Below are 17,453 nucleotides of genomic sequence, written 5' to 3' on the forward strand. Positions count from 1 at the left end.
AAGATTAGCACACCCATTTTTAGGCAGCTTTACCTTTCCAAGCAGTAAAAATGTTTCTGGGGTCTTCCCCAGATTTGTCTCAGAGGTCTAAAGATAATTGCTTTGATTTCATGCTTTGTGTTTGACCTCTGATCTGCATTGTCAGTCGTGGGACCGTATATAAATAGTTGAGTGCCTTTCCAAATCAAGTCCAATCAGCAGGATTAACCACAAGTGGAATCCATTTAAGGTGTCAAAACATATCAAGGTTAATTTTTGGAAACAGCTCAATACTGAGCTTCATTAGAGGCTGTGAAGACATAAATGTGATTTCTTGGTTTCCACTTTTAATAAATTTGTAAATATTTCAAAAACCCATTTACCCATTGCTGTGATGAGGTATTTGTAGAATTTTTGTGGAAAGACATAAATTTAGTACAATTTGGAATAAGCTGTAACATAACAAAATGTTGAAAAAGTGGTACGCTGTTTATACTGTCTGGATGAAATGTAAAAACAGAGATGATGCAACTTTTTCCTACAAGTTTTAGATAACCAGGCTTATTGATTTTGTTGCAGTAAAGCAGGTCAAAGGCAGGATTAACAAAATGTAAATAAAATAAAATAAAACATATGTATAAATAATGTATTAACCAATCTGAAGCCCACTTTCTGTCAACTTGCTCAATTGAAGCAGAAAATGTGTGACATTGCTTGTTTGTTTGTTAAAGTGGTGAGAACAGATGTGAATGTGGGGGGCAAAACTCACTGTTGATGCCCTTTATAACTAAAGCATTCTGTTAATGTTCTTCTTTGTGTATGTTGTTTTTTAAACCATAAAAAACAAGTAGATGCAATGATTGACAGCTGTATGTTTATGTCATGTTTGTGAGAATGTATGCAAGAAGTGCTGTAAAAGCAAACAGCAGAGGTTAGCCTATATGTTGGTTCTATTTTTATCTCTGAAAAATAGATGACAGAATAACTATTTTAAGCTTTCTGCATATTATCAAAGACCCAATCACATCTCTCCATGTTTCTAAATTAAATATTTGTTTAAAAAACATACACTCGTCCCAGCAGGGTGCATATGTGTGCAGGTATTTGATAGAATGAGGTCAGAAGAGTTTGAGTTCTAGTTTGAGTTGCTACCTTTGATGTGTGAAAGACACCAACGTGTGTTTGTGCATTTCTCTGTGTCTGTTTGCATATAACATTTCCTGAAACATGTACATATTTGACATTTTTTTGGCAGTAAAGTTGGAAAAACAAACAAACAAAAAAAAACAAACGAAAATGGCTTTACTACTGTCAAATCCAAGTGAAGATCTCACAAGTGATGTAGTTCTCCTTCCTAGTGGAACCACATCAAATTAGTGCAACTTTATGGGTTAACTTTAGCAAACTGGTCTAACCAAATGAGAAAAAAAGTCCTTTAGTTTAGTTTAGTTAGTTATGTATTCATTTTTTTTATATTCACAATATTTACATTGAAATATTTTCTGTCACATTTCCAGGCTAATGAGTTATTCATCACCCTGATGAATATTTACACAGAAGCCCAAAAATCATCTGTTTATAGAAAGTCTGAGTTAGGCACTGATTTTGAAGATCAACATGCACCTCTCTCACTTGAGTCCTTTTTTTATTTGCTTTTCTATTTTAAAGTGTGGCTAATAGATCTTATGTGTCACATCATATTTATACCTGAGTCATAGGAAAACATTGATTATTATTAAGGAAATCTTCAGACACTTTGATTTATCTAATTTATAAATTGAGAAATGTTTCAGTTACTTTACCTCAGATGTTTAAGGCTTTTTTTAGATGCATACAATTCAGGTTGTTGTGGTTTTGTATTGTTAAACCTTTTCATCCAGTTAATATCTGTACAAAGTAGATTTCGTCCTATTCATTATGGCACTAGTCCCATCTTCCTGGAAATGATGCCTCATCGCAACAATAATATCACCCAAAAGCCTTAGACTGGCACATTGGTCTTCCAGAGACGGCGTCTCCTGTGTCCTCTCACTGCAAGTCTGCAAATTTGTTAGTCTGTGCAGGTACTGACTCTGTTTTTTTTAATGGAATGTCAGTGAAAGGTCAAATCTCTCACACATACTTTAAAATTAACTGTGGAAAAGGTCAGCGATGCCGTTACAGGTGAGGAAAGTGACACAGTCAGACAGTTTGGAAAACACAAGCAGATCTGCAGAAAGAGATCTGAGAGTTTAGCGACTGTGTGGGTGGAAGAACTGGGAATCTTCAAAGAACAACTCTGGTAAATATTACACCACCCCAGGTCATTATATGCACGTTTAACCTTGCTTAGGTTCCTATTTAGCTTGATTTAATATTCAGTTTTGTTCTGTCCTCTGTTTACCACTATTACAAGTATGAATTAACTCTGACGGCAACTTCAGTTTTCCTATGGCTGTGTTTGTGCAGCTGCAACAGTAATTTCAAAATGCTGCAAATATAACATGATGCAAATGATTCACATGAAATCTTTGGCTCGTTCTTTAAAGTCTTTGGAGCTTTATCTCAACAAGACGTATTGCTGAGATCTCCTGGGACTTACGTTGATATTTATTTTAAGTCTTTTAAGGCCTTTGATTTGAACACAAATTGTACCTTCCCCCTTCATGTGTTAAGCCTACATTATGCAGTTTAACCTCATATTAAAATTATGCACATATACTGTGATTTAGTGTAGTCAAATGGTGAACAAAAAACAGCATCAGCCACCAGTTCCAGGTTCTTCTGGTGAATTTTATTGTTTAGCATTTTTTTAGGCTCTGACATCGATCCTGAGAGTCTGAAATTTTCTGGTTTTATAGCAAATTAGCAGCACACCTGCACTTCATTAGACCATAAATTACTAGAGCAGGTCAAACCACTGACAAAATATAAACAAAGAAGCAGGAACAAGATTATTAATTTGATTTACAAACTTGTCTACATATCTAAATGGTCTGCAAAATGAAACCTGTGAAACAGGACAACTCAAAAGGTTCCTTTAAAGAAAAACAAGCAATACAAAAAAGAAAACCTTCCAGTGTTGTAGTCAGTGACATCATCCAGCCATTTAAGCAGAAAATGCTGGGCCAGCCCCTCCCATAGACCTGCTCAGGCTGTAACATCTGAAATGGACAAAGTAAAAAAAAAAAAAAAAATTATAATTTACCATAAATGTACCTTGAAATAAAGAAACATTCATATTCATCCAATGGTTCAGATGTTTTTGTCAGGATTGGGTTTTCTCTGTGTGGATTTGAGTTTTTCTGTGTGTTTATTTTTGGATTTCTGTGTCTTGAGTCTCCCTGTTGTCCTGGCTACCCCTTGATTGTTCCCAGGTGTGTCTCGTTCCCTGATTATCCTCTGTGTATTTAACCCCACCTGTGTTCTTTGGTCCTTGTCTAATCGGTACGTCTATTTTATTCTGTCAGTTGTCTTCTTGTCGGTTTCCAGTTACTACCAGTGTGAGTTGTTGATTTTGCTCATCTGTGCTGTCTGGCTTGTTGAAGATTTCACCATTAAATCATCATAGCCTTATCTGCAACCTGGGACTACCTCATTTGCCTTACCACTTCATTCTGCAATTCATGACAGTTTTAGCTTTAACTAAAACATATACATGGATGTAAACTTCAACATAATGCTACCACAAACAAATCCTGGATAGTGAGTGAAGCAAATTTGCAACAGCAATGTTAAAATTAAAGCATTATGACCAACTATAGGAAGATTAAATGAGTTAGAAATAAGAATATGGTCAAGTGGTAAACAAAAACTGAACCACTTTTTCAGACATACACAACGTTTTAGCAGATGATGTATCCTAAATATAATATTGTCATGGCGATACTTTGATAAATCTTACTTTGAAAGAAGTCAGGTGTGTTTTACTCCATTCACTTTTATCTCTCCAAATGTAAAGCAAACTGGCCAAATCCCTGCAAACAGTTTGTATCTGTCCTCTTTAGCTTGACAATCACCCCAACTAGTGGAGACATGAGTGAAGTGCACAAAAGAGACCAAAACTAAATGCACTTCTGTGCAACACTGAACCGAAGTTCATAAAAGGAAGCTTCAGAAAGTTGAAAATGTTGACTGCTGTTTTTGGAGGAACTAACCAAATACACAATGATGTCTGTACATGCACATTTTTGTGAGCTGTGAGCAGATTTTCTGCACAAATGCAAATAAAAAAGCCCCACTTGATTAATGTAACCTTTTGTAGAAAGTGCTGAAAATGTGAGTTTTCTTTTGCTAACGCTTCCTCCAGCCAGCAACACCTCTCTGCTGAATCTCACAGCCTGACTTGTTCCTGTAAGTCTCCAAAGTGTTTTGTGTCTCTGCCTGCAAGGCCTGAGTGATCACTGGCAACATATGAGTGCTGACTTTGGGTGAGAGACTGTGCCTGATGCTTGAGTCCTTTCATTCCTCATTGCTGCTAAAAATCAGTGAAAGAAACTCCTGTTTCCTCCAACATGCTGACAAGCTCTTAGCTCAGAAAGCAGACATTCAGCTGCCAGCTTCATACTCAGCCTGCAGGTAAAACTCACTCTCTGCCACGTTCTAGACGGTTTGTTTATTTAGAAAGTCAGAAATATTTGTTGAATTTCGTTTATTTTGGTTCTGCTATGATTTGTATTTAATATTTGTTAGTCATGAAGAATGTGATCCTGTTGGCGATTTTAAGTGGTAAGTGATTTTTTTTTCTTTGTTGATTTTATATAATAAAGTTGCATAGAGCTTGAGCTTCAGAGCTCAAACTTCATTTCAACACACTCAAACTGTTATTAAGCAATTCAGCTCTGAATGAATTTAGATTAATGCAACATTTAGTATTTCTGTACCTTGAGCTTTTGCAAATTATGTTCAGCCACATTTATTTATTTTTTTTATTTTACCAGGAAACTCTCATTGAGATTAAGAATCTCTTTTGCAAGAGAATCCTGGCCATGACTGGCAGCAGCACACAGAGATTTTATTGGAATTTTTTGTGTGTGGTTGACCAAAGTTCAGTAGCACATACTTATAAAGTGGAAGAAATTTACAAATAATTATGAAAAGCATAACACTATGTGGATTCACTTTTTGCTTCATTTGCAGCCGAAGCAAATGAAACATAAAGAAAGATCTTTTTTGAACTCAGCAATATTTAGATGGAGTGCATCTGTTAACAGCAGTTTTCAAGTCTTGCCACCAATTAAGATTTAGCTCCGGTCCGTCATTGGACCATTCTAACACCTAACTTTGCTTTTATTCAAACCACTCCATTGTAGATATTCATATTGTGATCATTGTGCTGTTGGTACATGAATCTTCATTCAAGACAGAACTGTTTTGCAGCCTCTTGTATGTTTTCTTGCAAGATTCTTCCATATTTAGCATCATCTCTTTTCCTATTGAATCATTTTCCCTGTCCCTGATTTTTAAAGAAAACATCCTCAAAACATGTCAACATGTTTCACAATGGGAATGGTATGTTCAGGGTAAACTCTCTGATTTCAGTGCTAGTTTCCCATCACATGCAGTGTCTTGCATGAAGGCCTGAAATGTTTGTTTTTGATCTCTCCATGAAATAAGCACCTTGTCTAAAATGGATTTCTTATAGCTTTCTTACAGTGAAAGTTTTTTTTGACCAGCTTTACAAGTTCCACAGCTAAGCTTTATAATGTTAGGTTCCCCTCACCTGAGCTGTGAATCTCTACAGCTCTCCCAGAGTTACCGTAAATCTTTGGCAGCATCTCTGATTAATGCTCGATTCATGGTACGCTTGCAGTTGTGCCATACTTTTAATTTTTTAACGCTAAATTGAACTGTGCTTTGTGAGATATTGAAAGATTGAGAAGTTGTTTCCTAACCTAACCCTGCTTTAAATTTCTCCACAACTTTATCCTTAGTTCTATTTGTTGACTAAAGTTATCTTACAAACATCAAACGCCTTTAATTAACAGCTGGGTTTTACTGAAAGTTGATGATATAGGGATAGACAGTTTAATTAGGTGACCAGTAATGAATCATGCGTTTTGTATGCCCTTTCTTTTGATTAAAATGCAAAAATTCAATTCTGTGTCAACATAATTTGTAGCTGCGCCGCCTTAAAGCATTAGGGTTACTCTTCCTATTCTCAGCAGCTGGGACCGATGCCTACTGAGCAAGGGGATGACAACTCCCCATTATCTGCTCATGCATTAAAACAACAGGGCACAACTGCCAGCTATGTAAATATCTTTCAATCTGGTTCTCGCTCGCTCCCTTTCCTAATGCTGCACTGGCAACTGACCATATAGTCCATATCAAATATTGCCACAGATGGTGACTTCTTCTACTTCACTTGATTTTACTTGCAGGGATATTAAAGTAAAGGAGATGACAACAAATGCAAGCCACGCTTTTATTTTTGATTTTTTTTCCATTTTTTATTTGTAAAATATTATTTTGAATTCATGTTTTGTTCTGATTCCACTACAAATTTATAAATGACTTTTTGTTTATCTGCTGCTTAAAATTCCAATTTCACATTCAAATTGAGATCAACACACATTTAACAATCTCTGCATTCTCTATGAAGCCTGGTTTAATGCTTGTTGCAGAACAACTTTGATTCTTTTAATGTTACAGAACAGATTCGTCAAAGAAAATCAAACATATTTCTTGTAATTTGCTGCTTTTTTATTGGTAATATATTTACCCTCTTTTATTTCAAGAGCGGTAATCTGCTTTTGTTTTCAGGGGTGTTCGCTGCTCCGTTTATTAATGAGGAGGTGGCTAAGAAGTTCATCAGGTTGAAGAGACAGGCGGGATACTGGGATCCACACCACTCCCAGAACATGTGGGGTTTCACCATCCAGGAACAGGTAACACACTGCAGAGTGGATGATACAAAATTCAGTCAAAGCAACTCGAAACATCTCCTGCTCAGTTAAAATTGGGACATTAAAACTGTACTTCTACTTGTACAGCAGTTGTGGTTGTTTTTACAGTTGCAGTACGAACAAACTTGAATGTCTTTGGTCTTTAGGCCAACGAACACTGGACGGCAATTCGAGACGGAGCTCAATACTACATGGACATGAGCCACCTGATGTTTGACCGCTCTGTGGCTGAGTGAGTCAACCTTCACAATTACATCTCTGCTACATTTTTATGGAAAACAATGAATGAAGTCCACAAGTTTTGTAGATAGTTTCAATGATCATCTGAGAATATTTTATTTAGATCAGCTTTTTCAATTTGCAGCTTATAATAAAGTCAAAGTGATTGTTGACCTTTTTTAAACGCTTCTTTAAATTCATTAATTTTCTTTCTTTAATCTGGGTGTGTTGCAGTGAAAATACCAGACAGTTAATGGAGATGCTGCGAAATGCACAAGCTCACCTGGACAGCCAGACGGCCCAACACAGATAGACAACAAGATAGAGGAACTTCATGATGTGGACACATTATCACAACTTTTTAAAGGCAGGATTTTGATCCTACTGGGAGTTATACAGTAGATCGTAGTGCAGAGAGTGCTTTACAGTTTAGTTTGTAGAAGATCTATTTCTTACTTTTTTTAAACAGGAAATGAGTTTTACAACTTTTTCACTGAGATGTAGCCCAAAATATCTAAAATGAATTGTACTTTTCATCTAATAAAACTTTGAGAGCAAACTACCCTGTCCTTGTTTATTTATTTTCCACAGTGTTCTAAAAAAAGATATTTACAAATTAAATACACACAAAACAGGCAATGGAAATTAACGGCATTATAATTTAAAAAATGCCTTTATTACACATCAATACAGAGTAACCTTTTTATTGTTTTCTTTAAATAAAGTCTTAAATGTAGTCTTTTTCTACATTGTTCTTGGTGTTTATATTTTGGTTTACCTGTTAAGTTTGTTTTAGGAAACATTTGTATGTTGTGTTCTGATTTACCACTGGGTGGCGATATCAGCATCAAAAATGTATTTTCTTCAGGAGTTGCCAATTATCATCTCTGATTTCTTTATTGCAGCGCCTACGTTTATAGCCTTAGATTTTACTGCATGATTTATTGAAAACAAATTAGATACAAATCTATCAAACAGAACAAGGGCCAAAAATGCCATTAAGTACAGCAACCAAAGACTCAGCTTATTTAAAGCTTTTAGTGGAATGCATTATGCAGCAAGTCAAAACAGAACTCTATGGGAACTTTACTTATATTTTAAATGGGCTTACTTTTAGAGAACATAAAATACAGTTAAAACAGGAGTTCTAATTTTCCACTAAGATAAAACTCAAGGTTTTGGTAATGAACATATATGGTAGTTAAATTATTCTGCTAGAAACTAGGATAAACAAGAAGACATGTTTTGGTGTTAATTGGCTTTCAGTGCCAAGAATTTAAGAATCTGATTTTCTGGGAATCTTAATTGGCTGTTTTCAACTTGATAAAGAGACGTTATGCAGGTTGTAAACGTAGAAAAACAAACATCCAAACAGAAATAATTTGAGCATGTGATTTAAATGCATAAATTCAGCTTTTACACTATATGCATATCTTTTTTTCTGTTTTACTCTCTAGATTCCAGTTTATTAAATATCAGCATTCATTCAATCTTAAAGAGTGAGCGTATGTGACCTACCATTTGTGAAGAAATAAATGCACTAAACTGCCCTCAAAACAAAAAACCTCCCTCATCGCTTTGTGAAACGTTATTTTGTGCACTTGAAACATACATATAACAGTATATAAATGTGGTCAGAAGATTTTGTAGTCTCTGAGCGTTTCTTCTTCTTGCTCATCTGTAACTTTTTATAAATTCTGGAGTGAAGACCTTCAGCTGCCACAGATAAAGATGGTGATGTTTACTGGTGTAGAGGCGGCTCCTCGGTTGCAGTTGGAGGAGGGATTTTCAGGAACATCTGCAAGGCTGGAGTGAAGATGAGGATGGTGCCCAGAATTGAGACAGTAAGAAAAGCCCAGAGGAAGATTCGGTCTAACACCTGGGCAACAAACTTCCAGTCTTGAACCACCTGTGAAAAGCAGAAATAAGACATAAAATAGGGGAAAAAACAATAGAGTGAAATTAGTGATATCTATACGCACCTCACGAATGAAGTGCTCTTTACGGATGTGTCTGCTGATGTACCGCACCGAGTAGATGGCTTTCTCCAACATGGTGGCCCAGGCTTCTTCCTCCTTCCCATCAGAAGCTGCCTGTCCACATGCTCCGCTGCTCGTCTTCCAACCTCCCCTCCGACTTCCAGAGCGAGGCTTCAGTTCAGGGCTTTCCGGAGCCAGTTCCGGGTAGTGGTACCGGTCCGTGTGTCCTCGCATGCAAAGCAGTCTGGGCAGTTTCTGCAGGAAAAGACTGCGAACCCATGGCGACATTGGGTGATATGTGGCTGAGGAGCGGTGGTGCACATTGATGACGAAGACGGTGACGATAATCGAAAGGGTGACGAAGATCATGATGAAGAGCAAATATTCTCCGATGAGAGGGATTACCTTGGAGGAGGAGGGGATGATCTCCTCTATGACTAAAAGGAACACAGTGAGGGACACTAGGACAGAGGTGGAGAGTGACAGCTTCTCTCCTTCATCCGAGGGAAGGTAAAACACAAGGACAGTAAGAAAGGACAAACCCAAACAGGGAATAATGAGAAAGAGCGTGTAGAACAATGGCAATCTCTTCAGGATGAAGGAGTAGGTGATGAATGGGTAGGAATACAAGCCATCCTTCCTGTTTCCTTTGGCTCCAGTAGCACTGAGAATCTCCCACTCTCCGTTGTCGAAGAAGTCTTTCCGATCAACGTGGTTGTCCATCAGGACCAGGTCCACCATGTTTCCATCATAGGTCCACGACCCAAACTTCATGGAGCAGTTCTGCCGGTCAAAGGGGAAAAAAGTGACGTCCATGGTGCAGGCAGACTTGTAACTGGCGGGTGGCGTCCAGGTGATGGCACCGTTGTGCTTTACGATAGCTTTGGTCATCAGGGAGCCCTCAAAGCGTCCATCAGCACTGAAGAAACGTAAAGTCAAAATCAGGAATAGTTTGTTTTTCCAACAAAATTACAGTACTTTGTGTTACTAATGTTAGTGGTTAAACCTCCATCATATTGTATTTTTCAACAGTGTAATAAATTAAAATAGAGATGTAATCAATTAAAATAGAGAAGTGAAAATTGAATGCCATCATGGCATGCTATTCAATGTCACAACAATGATTTTTACTTTGTGCCATCAAGCTTTTGTAAATTTTAAATAAAATAAGCATCATGTAAATATTTTTAGTGTAATTTTCATACTGATATGGAATCCAAGAATTAAACTCACAGGAGGTTTAAACTAAAACTTTTATTAACTCCTTGGAGCAGATTTCTGTGTTGCAGTAGTGGTAATAGCTCAGTAATAAGAAGGAATGAGATTTTATTTTTGTTGCATTACTTTTATACAAATCCTCTACACCAGGGGTGTCAAACTCCAGTCCTCAAGGGCCGGTGTCCTGCAACTTTTAGATGTGCCTCTGCTGCACCACACCTGAATAGAATAATTAGGTCATTAGCAAGGCTCTGGAGAACTGATCTACACAAGGAGGAGGTAATTAAACCATTTCATTCCAGTGTTTTGTACCTGTGGCACATCTAAAAACTGCAGGACTGCGGCCCTCGAGGCCTGGAGTTTGACACCTGTGCTCTACACCATATTTGGCTTTTCATCTTCACTAATCAATTACAATATGATTTGCTGGTGCTTGAGTAAAATTGCTGTATCATTCAATTACCACCAGGTGGGGCTGAAGGGTAAAAACAGGGTGGCACAAATGGAGGGAACAGTTAGATGGAGTGAGGGATGTCAGTACGTCATACTTCTCATATAGGACAATGTCTGGGAGCCAGATATTTTCTGAGGGAACTCGGATGGAGGTGATGCCACCATATTTATCTGGATTCCATCGCAGCTTGTTATCAATCCACTCCTGTCGAGATAGATACAAAATATTTCATAACTCTGGGAACATTACACAACTCTGATAACTGATTGTTTATTTCAGGAGGGTAAATGGTGGGTAAAATAATGACTGCATCTTACCTGAGTCAACCAAACGTTTGTTGTCATAAGCTGGTTTTTCTCATCCTGAAATAAAGGAAAAAACAAGCAAAAAATCTAAATATTGATTCACCAGAAAAACAATAAAAATGATAAAAGGCGATAAGAAAAATGATTTAAAAAAAGATTAAAAAGTAAGAAAGGGCTAGTGGAATAAGACACAACATATAAAAAGCCCATATATTTTAACTTCAATAAGAAAAAACAACAGTTAAGTAACACTACAAGTGATTATTTTAATTGTTAATTTATGTGACACATTCAGATCATGTGCGAAATAATTTATTATATTTTACAGCTCTGAAGAAAATATAGGACATCTGCAGAGCTTGGAAAATTAGTCTAATTTCATATGTACATCTTATATTATTTTTAATAAATCTAAATAACATAATGGATTGTGCATTAATATAGTAAAACTGTCATAATGACTTGTATAAAACTCAATATCCTTTCAGTATATAGATTTGTGTCGGGTATTTGTGCATATTTAGGTAATTGATCTAGCTAAAAAAAAATTCTACATACTTATTTAGGTACTTTGTTGTTGTCCCCTGTTTAGCTATTATTGTTGCATAAAAGAAATCACTTCCCTTCTGGAAAAGAACCTAATTAACTAAAGTATATTAGCTGTGGACCAAACCAACCCAGTGCAAATAGTAAACAAAGGACATCAGGAAATGACATATCGGATGTAGCTTGTTTTCACATCAGCAAAGGCAGGTTTAGATGAAGGGGAAAGGTTGTGGAGGGATAAGTGTTGCATTTGAAGGAGATGTATCCAAACCTGCAGCAGATCATCCAGTCCAAGCCTCAGCTGTCAAAGTGGGTTGGATGTTTTGGTGATCACACAGACCAGATGTGAACCATAATCTAATACTGAGCCATGCAGCAGCCCAGGGAGACTCTGGGGACATAAACAGTGAAGCAAAGCTGCTGTGTTTACTGTTGGCTCTCCTGCCATTTCTCTCTCCAAGCCTGGTTCAGCAGCAGAACAGCCTTGAGAGGTTTTATTCACTCATAGTTGTTTCCAGTGCAAAGACCAAGAATAGTAAGCTATATTTAAAATGATTTAGATAAATATTTCAAGCAAAGAAGAGTGCTTCAGTCCATCAGCATTCTCAGTTTTCTCTTCTGAAACACCTAAATCATCTCAACCTATTACAGATAGATGCTAAAATATTTAAAGAACACCACAGTAAGAGACTATGAAGCTCAACATTTATTTTAAAACCATGTAGAGCTTCAATGGTCTGTTTGAATTCAGCACCGCGGGTAGAGATATTGTTGAACCAAAAGGTAAAAAATTTCAATTACTGTTTTCATTTGTGCTTTAATTCATTTTACACATGTATTTTTGAATGTATTTTCTTGGCTAAGTAAGTATTTCTTATTAACATACAAGTGAGTAGAACTTACAGCTACCTGTGAAAAATATTCTCTTTATCAAAATCAACAATTTGTGGCCCACACAATGATAGTTTCTTAAAATAATCTTAGTGCTCATTCACACATAAATATTTTGTTGCCATAAAACCTATTCTTAAATTTGACCATGAAAGATTATGTACTTATGTACTCATTTACTGTACATTTATTGATAAATAACAGTGTCTTTAAAGTAAGTATTTCTGTTATTTAAAATGAGTAATTTCCTCCTTGCTTCAGTAATGTTGCACTGCTGGGCTGTAAAATTTAGTCTATTCTTTTAGCATTCTTTTTAAAATTACTTATAATAATTTGAAAACACTTTGAAAATAAAATTTTCATGTTTAATTTAATTTGACTTTGGTGGTAAGACAGAAGTGCAGGTGCATTAACACCAAACTATAGCCATGTTTGCTTGATTAAGATCACTTTAGATTTTTTCCATTACAAGTAATTTTCTGTATCTGCAGTTCATTTCAGTAGCGTGCGAAAATCTGGCATTATAGGAAAATTGTACTTTCTGTTTAATTCCTCAAATAATAACTTGACCACTTGGGGACATTCAGGGAATATAAACATTTAATTTCTAGATTGTTGAAATTGTCAATATAAAAATGTGACACAACAGAAAAAGCAAGTATAAAGAAAACGAATACTAAATCCATTCACAATTCTCATCCCAGTACACATGTACTATTCAACCCTAGTGAGTATTGAAGTTGATCCATAGCTCAATGACATGAAAAATCGTAATGGTCTACATATTGTCCATTTCCTTATGTTTAGACCCACTATTTTTAATATGGCAGTATGTATTGCAAGACGTGAAAACAGTGTGACAGCAGCTTGAGGATTCGATTTAGCCTCAAAGACTCTTGAAACAAATGGAGGACAGGGTTTACTGTCCAGATTTCTGTTGCTTTAAGTGAAAGTTATTTCTGCAGAAATAACTCAGTTTTTCCCCGGTTTTCCATAAATGTCTAAGTTTCATGATCTATTGTTGTAACACGATCAAAAATGTATTTTATTCAAATAACTAATTACTAAGGTTAGCTAAAATATCCAAACATATTGCCTTAAACTGTTATCAAGTCCAATCAACCAAATCTATAAGACTATAAGCAACACTCATAAAATAAGCTTGGTTTTACAGTTTGTATTACAAAACTAGAATTCTGCTAAGTTTGTCAGAGAAAGGACAAATTAAACGCTGGCTTTGTGCTGGAGTATCTAAGGTTTGTCTTGCAAAGGGTGAAAAATAATTTAGTTCAGACTTATAATTTCAGACAACAGATTAGACCTTTAAGAGGACTTTGCAGATATGGAGTTTGATATGTACTTAAAAAAATATTTCTTTTGCTATTTTGTGAAAAACCCCAACTTACATAGAGTAACTTTCAAACATTAAAAAAAAAGTTTATATTTATTAACAAGTTGATTTGATGCTTGTGTGAATATTTTTGCTTCAATTAAAACTACATTCCTGTGTGAAATTATCATATTTATTCCATGAAATTAAATTAAAGTATTGGCGTTAAATAATTTTCAATTCAGGTCATTTTTAAGTCAGTATTAGACACAAACCAATGTTTTTCTCTATTTCATATTCTTGAAGATTAATTTGGAAAACATCCAGTGTGTGAGAAACGTTCCTTTTTCCCACTTTAGATTAGACTGAGACAAAAATTAATGAGCTGCTTAAATGTAAGAGGATGCAAACAAACAATGTGTTCATGTAGTTGGAGTCATCTCACCACATCAACCAGCTGAGAGATCTTGAGTCCAAAGCGAACTTTGACGGTGTCGTTGGCTCGCTGGATGGGCCTGACCCAGCGCTGATATCCCTGGAAAAGGTTCTTAAGCAGAGCGTCCTCCATCTCCGCCAAGGAGACAAACTTACTGGCAGAGGAAACTAAAACAAAGAAAATATTGATATGTTTTTTCAACTATCTTGAGAAAGGGGTTTTCACTATCTAACGAACCTCTGAGCTTGAGAGGTGGATACATGTTGACACATTTTAAATGCTGAATCTTTGGAGAAATCCAAATTAACTTTGCCTCGTGATGTTTTCCCAATGTGACACAGAAGAGCTTTTAACAAAATCTCCACAAATGTGAAGAACACGGAGCTGCAATGACATGTTTACAGATATGATTTCTCTTGAAATCTTTATAAATTGAAGTTCAAGGAAATCAGAGTAAGCATGTTTGCTAGAGTACATTAGGCAATTAGAACTGTGCATAATGTATGAGGATAATATAATTGTGTCCAGAAAATGGATAGTCAGCATATCGGTCAGTAATAGGAGGTCTCTGGAGGAACAGAATCTGTAACACTGATATGAGACAGTTCCAACATCCGACACTGGAGAAATCAGAGGGAGGTAAATGGAAATCCTAAGGACAAGAAGGAGCATTTTCACCTCTCACTGGCTTACATCTACATCTATGTCTATGAGGTCTAAACTGTGCAGTATTTATTCCCATGTGCACATGCTGCACATTCAAGGGCAGTTGCAGGAGGCACTGACACTGAAATTAGACTCTTGTGTTCTTGATGAACAAACAACTTTAGCAGAGGTCATCATATTGATGTGCAGCGCTCTTTTGAAGCGAACCACATGCAGGATGCAGTAAAGATGGGCAATACAAACTTTAACAAATCTTTCAAATACATACAATCTATTTTTTTCTGCTGAAAGTACACATTTGTTATTTCTGTTGCATTTTTTATTCTTTAACACTTCTACTTCATAGTCATAATTATATTTTTAGAACCATTTATGCAAAAAACAAAAAGGAAAACGATTAATTTCAGTGAATAAAGACCTGCGATTAAAGTTACATTTTCAACTTTCTGATAGCCTTGAAAACAACAAATGTTATAAGTAAACTGCTTTTTTGTTATACAATGCCTGTCATTTTAAAATTGTAACTTTCGTGTGAGATTGTGAAAACTTCGGTGCACCTATCTCGGAGGATCTTTGCCATGACGCTTAAAATAAATAAATACTATTTTCTTTTTACATGAGCCAATAGCCTGGCTAAAACTGAAACATTCACAAATACTGACATAAAGAGTTTCCTCACCGGCACCATGGCACACAGGACACACCGCCAGGAGAAGCAGGAGGAGGCGGACCACCAACTTCATTTTGTTTCCCAGTCCTGCTTGTAATCCTCTGTTGTTGCTATTATTACTACGTCCCGTTAAGCGGAGGACAATGACTCGCCGAGGTCCCCATCAGCAGCGTGCGTAAAATCACCGCGCTCCTGCAGTTATCCAGCGGGCAGAGGCCCGGCTCGATTGTGCGTTTGCCTGTTTATTGCAACTCCTATCGAGGCGTTATAGGAAGCGGCACAGCGGGAAGTCTCTCTGGATGGGGAGAAGGAGGAGGAGGAGGAGGAAAAAAGAGGGAGGAGGGCGAGTGGTGCAGAGATGTGGAGTTTTAAAATGTCCTCTAAACCGCGGGACTCCCTGCTTTTGTGGAATGCTGCATAGGTCTGGGGTATTTTTAGCCTTTTAAAAACATAAACAAAAATCTAACAAAAAATAATTTTCAAAAACAGGTGTGTTAGTGTGGTCGGGAACCTGCATTTTTAAACGATGTTCGATTCGTACACGTTCACAAGTCAAAGCGTATAAAGGATATTTATAGTCTTTCTCTGACTTTTTTTAAATGAAAACTTTAGCGACTAATGTCCTGTATTACAGTGATGACCTCAGCAAAAAACAAATGGAGTCATAGGCCATGTTCACAACATATGCAACTTAATACTTTTGGCTTTTTCACACAGAAACATTTATAAAGTTATAATCTTACCAGAAATCAGTTCACATGCCTGTGTTGCGGCTCTTGATATGTCATTTACTTCAGTGCATTATTGACTGGGGGCGCCACAAGGAAAAACTGAAAACTGAACACTTCTGTATGGTGTGCAAAGTGAAAGTACTGTATGACAAGATAATAATACATCTCTTCAGCTACATCACTTGGAGTCTGATTTGCATATTATGATTTGGTATTACATTAAAGGTGTATTTAATTTGATTCAAGCATTGCTAAGTACTCTAAGCCATTTTGGCTTCATATATTTCACTTGTCCTAGTGAGGTCAGGAGGGGACAAGGGTGTAAAGAAAATGGATGGATGGATTTAATTGAACTCATCAGATGTATAGATTGTTATGAACTAATGATTACTTCATACATAATTTGGATATTCTTAAAGTCTTCATCCTACTTGTGAAACTATAACAAAGATGAAATGCAATTGTTAATTTCAGTTCTTTATTCAAATTAGAATCAATTCAGAATATAAAAATACCTAGATCAGTCAAGCACAAGAGATTCTTATTTGTAAGTTAGTTAAAGTTTGTTTTTAATTTATTCTCTCTTCTTTGTCTGAGAGGTGGGCATGTCTTCGGGTGTGTGTGTGGCAGCAGAAGTAGGGGCTCGCTCGGGTTGCCAACCAAGAATTTCCACTGTTAGCAAAGATCAACATTGTTATCCTACTGTTTTTTATTGTGGTGGTTTAATAACCTTATATTACACATAATTTGACTTTCTTCAGTGCCAACCTTTCTTCTAAGTACTGCAAAAGGTAGCCCTTGTATTATTTGTGGAAATTGTGCAACATTTGGAGAACCAGGCATACCAAAGTTTAGTCATTTAAGTGAAGTTAATATAGGCATACTGGCTGGTTTTTAATCAAGTGAATAAATCAACATTAGTAAAATATTAGGGACCATTTCAACTCGCAAAAGATAAAGCTACAGAATGCTAACGTATCACTTACAGCAGAATTTTGCTTTTCTTGTGTTGCAGAGATACTTGTTGAACTGTGATTTTCAATTAGCAGTCCAGTACTCTCCACTTTTTAATTTATCTTGCTCCTTCTGTTAACCTCTCCTCTGCCTAGTCTTGCTTTCACAAAAATAATGTAGTTGGATCC

At 36.4% G+C, this 17,453-nt stretch overlaps 2 protein-coding genes across 3 annotated transcripts; one reads left to right on the forward strand and one right to left on the reverse strand.

Moving 5' to 3' along the window:
- The first annotated feature begins 4,287 nt into the window (after positions 1 to 4,287).
- Positions 4,288 to 7,644, forward strand: LOC116714849 (uncharacterized protein C3orf85). Its single transcript, XM_032555607.1, has 5 exons — positions 4,288 to 4,536; positions 4,651 to 4,686; positions 6,724 to 6,848; positions 7,013 to 7,098; positions 7,320 to 7,644. The coding sequence occupies exons 2-5, from the start codon at positions 4,653 to 4,655 to the stop codon at positions 7,396 to 7,398; spliced, it is 324 nt and encodes a 107-aa protein (XP_032411498.1). The 5' UTR covers positions 4,288 to 4,536; positions 4,651 to 4,652; the 3' UTR covers positions 7,399 to 7,644.
- Positions 7,173 to 15,928, reverse strand: LOC116714848 (neuronal acetylcholine receptor subunit non-alpha-2-like). Of its 2 annotated transcripts, XM_032555605.1 has the most exons (6): positions 15,590 to 15,928; positions 14,254 to 14,411; positions 11,054 to 11,098; positions 10,831 to 10,940; positions 9,068 to 9,983; positions 7,173 to 8,994 (listed from the first exon to the last, which is right to left on the reverse strand). In XM_032555605.1, exons 1-6 carry the CDS (start codon positions 15,651 to 15,653, stop codon positions 8,827 to 8,829), a joined length of 1,461 nt encoding a protein of 486 aa, XP_032411496.1. In that variant the 5' UTR covers positions 15,654 to 15,928; the 3' UTR covers positions 7,173 to 8,826. The 2 variants fall into 2 exon arrangements, with proteins under 2 accessions (XP_032411496.1, XP_032411497.1); XM_032555606.1 differs by lacking the exons at positions 14,254 to 14,411; positions 15,590 to 15,928 and adding an exon at positions 11,859 to 13,565.
- Between the last annotated feature and the right edge of the window lie 1,525 nt (positions 15,929 to 17,453).

Source organism: Xiphophorus hellerii, chromosome 23 (genome assembly GCF_003331165.1).
Source record: "Xiphophorus hellerii strain 12219 chromosome 23, Xiphophorus_hellerii-4.1, whole genome shotgun sequence".
Lineage (NCBI taxonomy): Eukaryota > Metazoa > Chordata > Actinopteri > Cyprinodontiformes > Poeciliidae > Xiphophorus > Xiphophorus hellerii.

Coding starts and splice junctions, on each gene's coding strand:
- LOC116714849 (XM_032555607.1), top strand. CDS start 4,653: ATGAAGAATGTGATCCTGTTGGCGATTTTAAGTG. Junction 4,687..6,723: donor CCTGTTGGCGATTTTAAGTG/GTAAGTGATTTT, acceptor TTTTGTTTTCAG/GGGTGTTCGCTGCTCCGTTT. Junction 6,849..7,012: donor GTTTCACCATCCAGGAACAG/GTAACACACTGC, acceptor TTTGGTCTTTAG/GCCAACGAACACTGGACGGC.
- LOC116714848 (XM_032555605.1), bottom strand. CDS start 15,653: ATGAAGTTGGTGGTCCGCCTCCTCCTGCTTCTCCTGGCGGTGTGTCCT. Junction 11,099..14,253: donor TCTCTCAGCTGGTTGATGTG/GTGAGATGACTC, acceptor CCTTTATTTCAG/GATGAGAAAAACCAGCTTAT. Junction 10,941..11,053: donor CAAACGTTTGGTTGACTCAG/GTAAGATGCAGT, acceptor CTATCTCGACAG/GAGTGGATTGATAACAAGCT.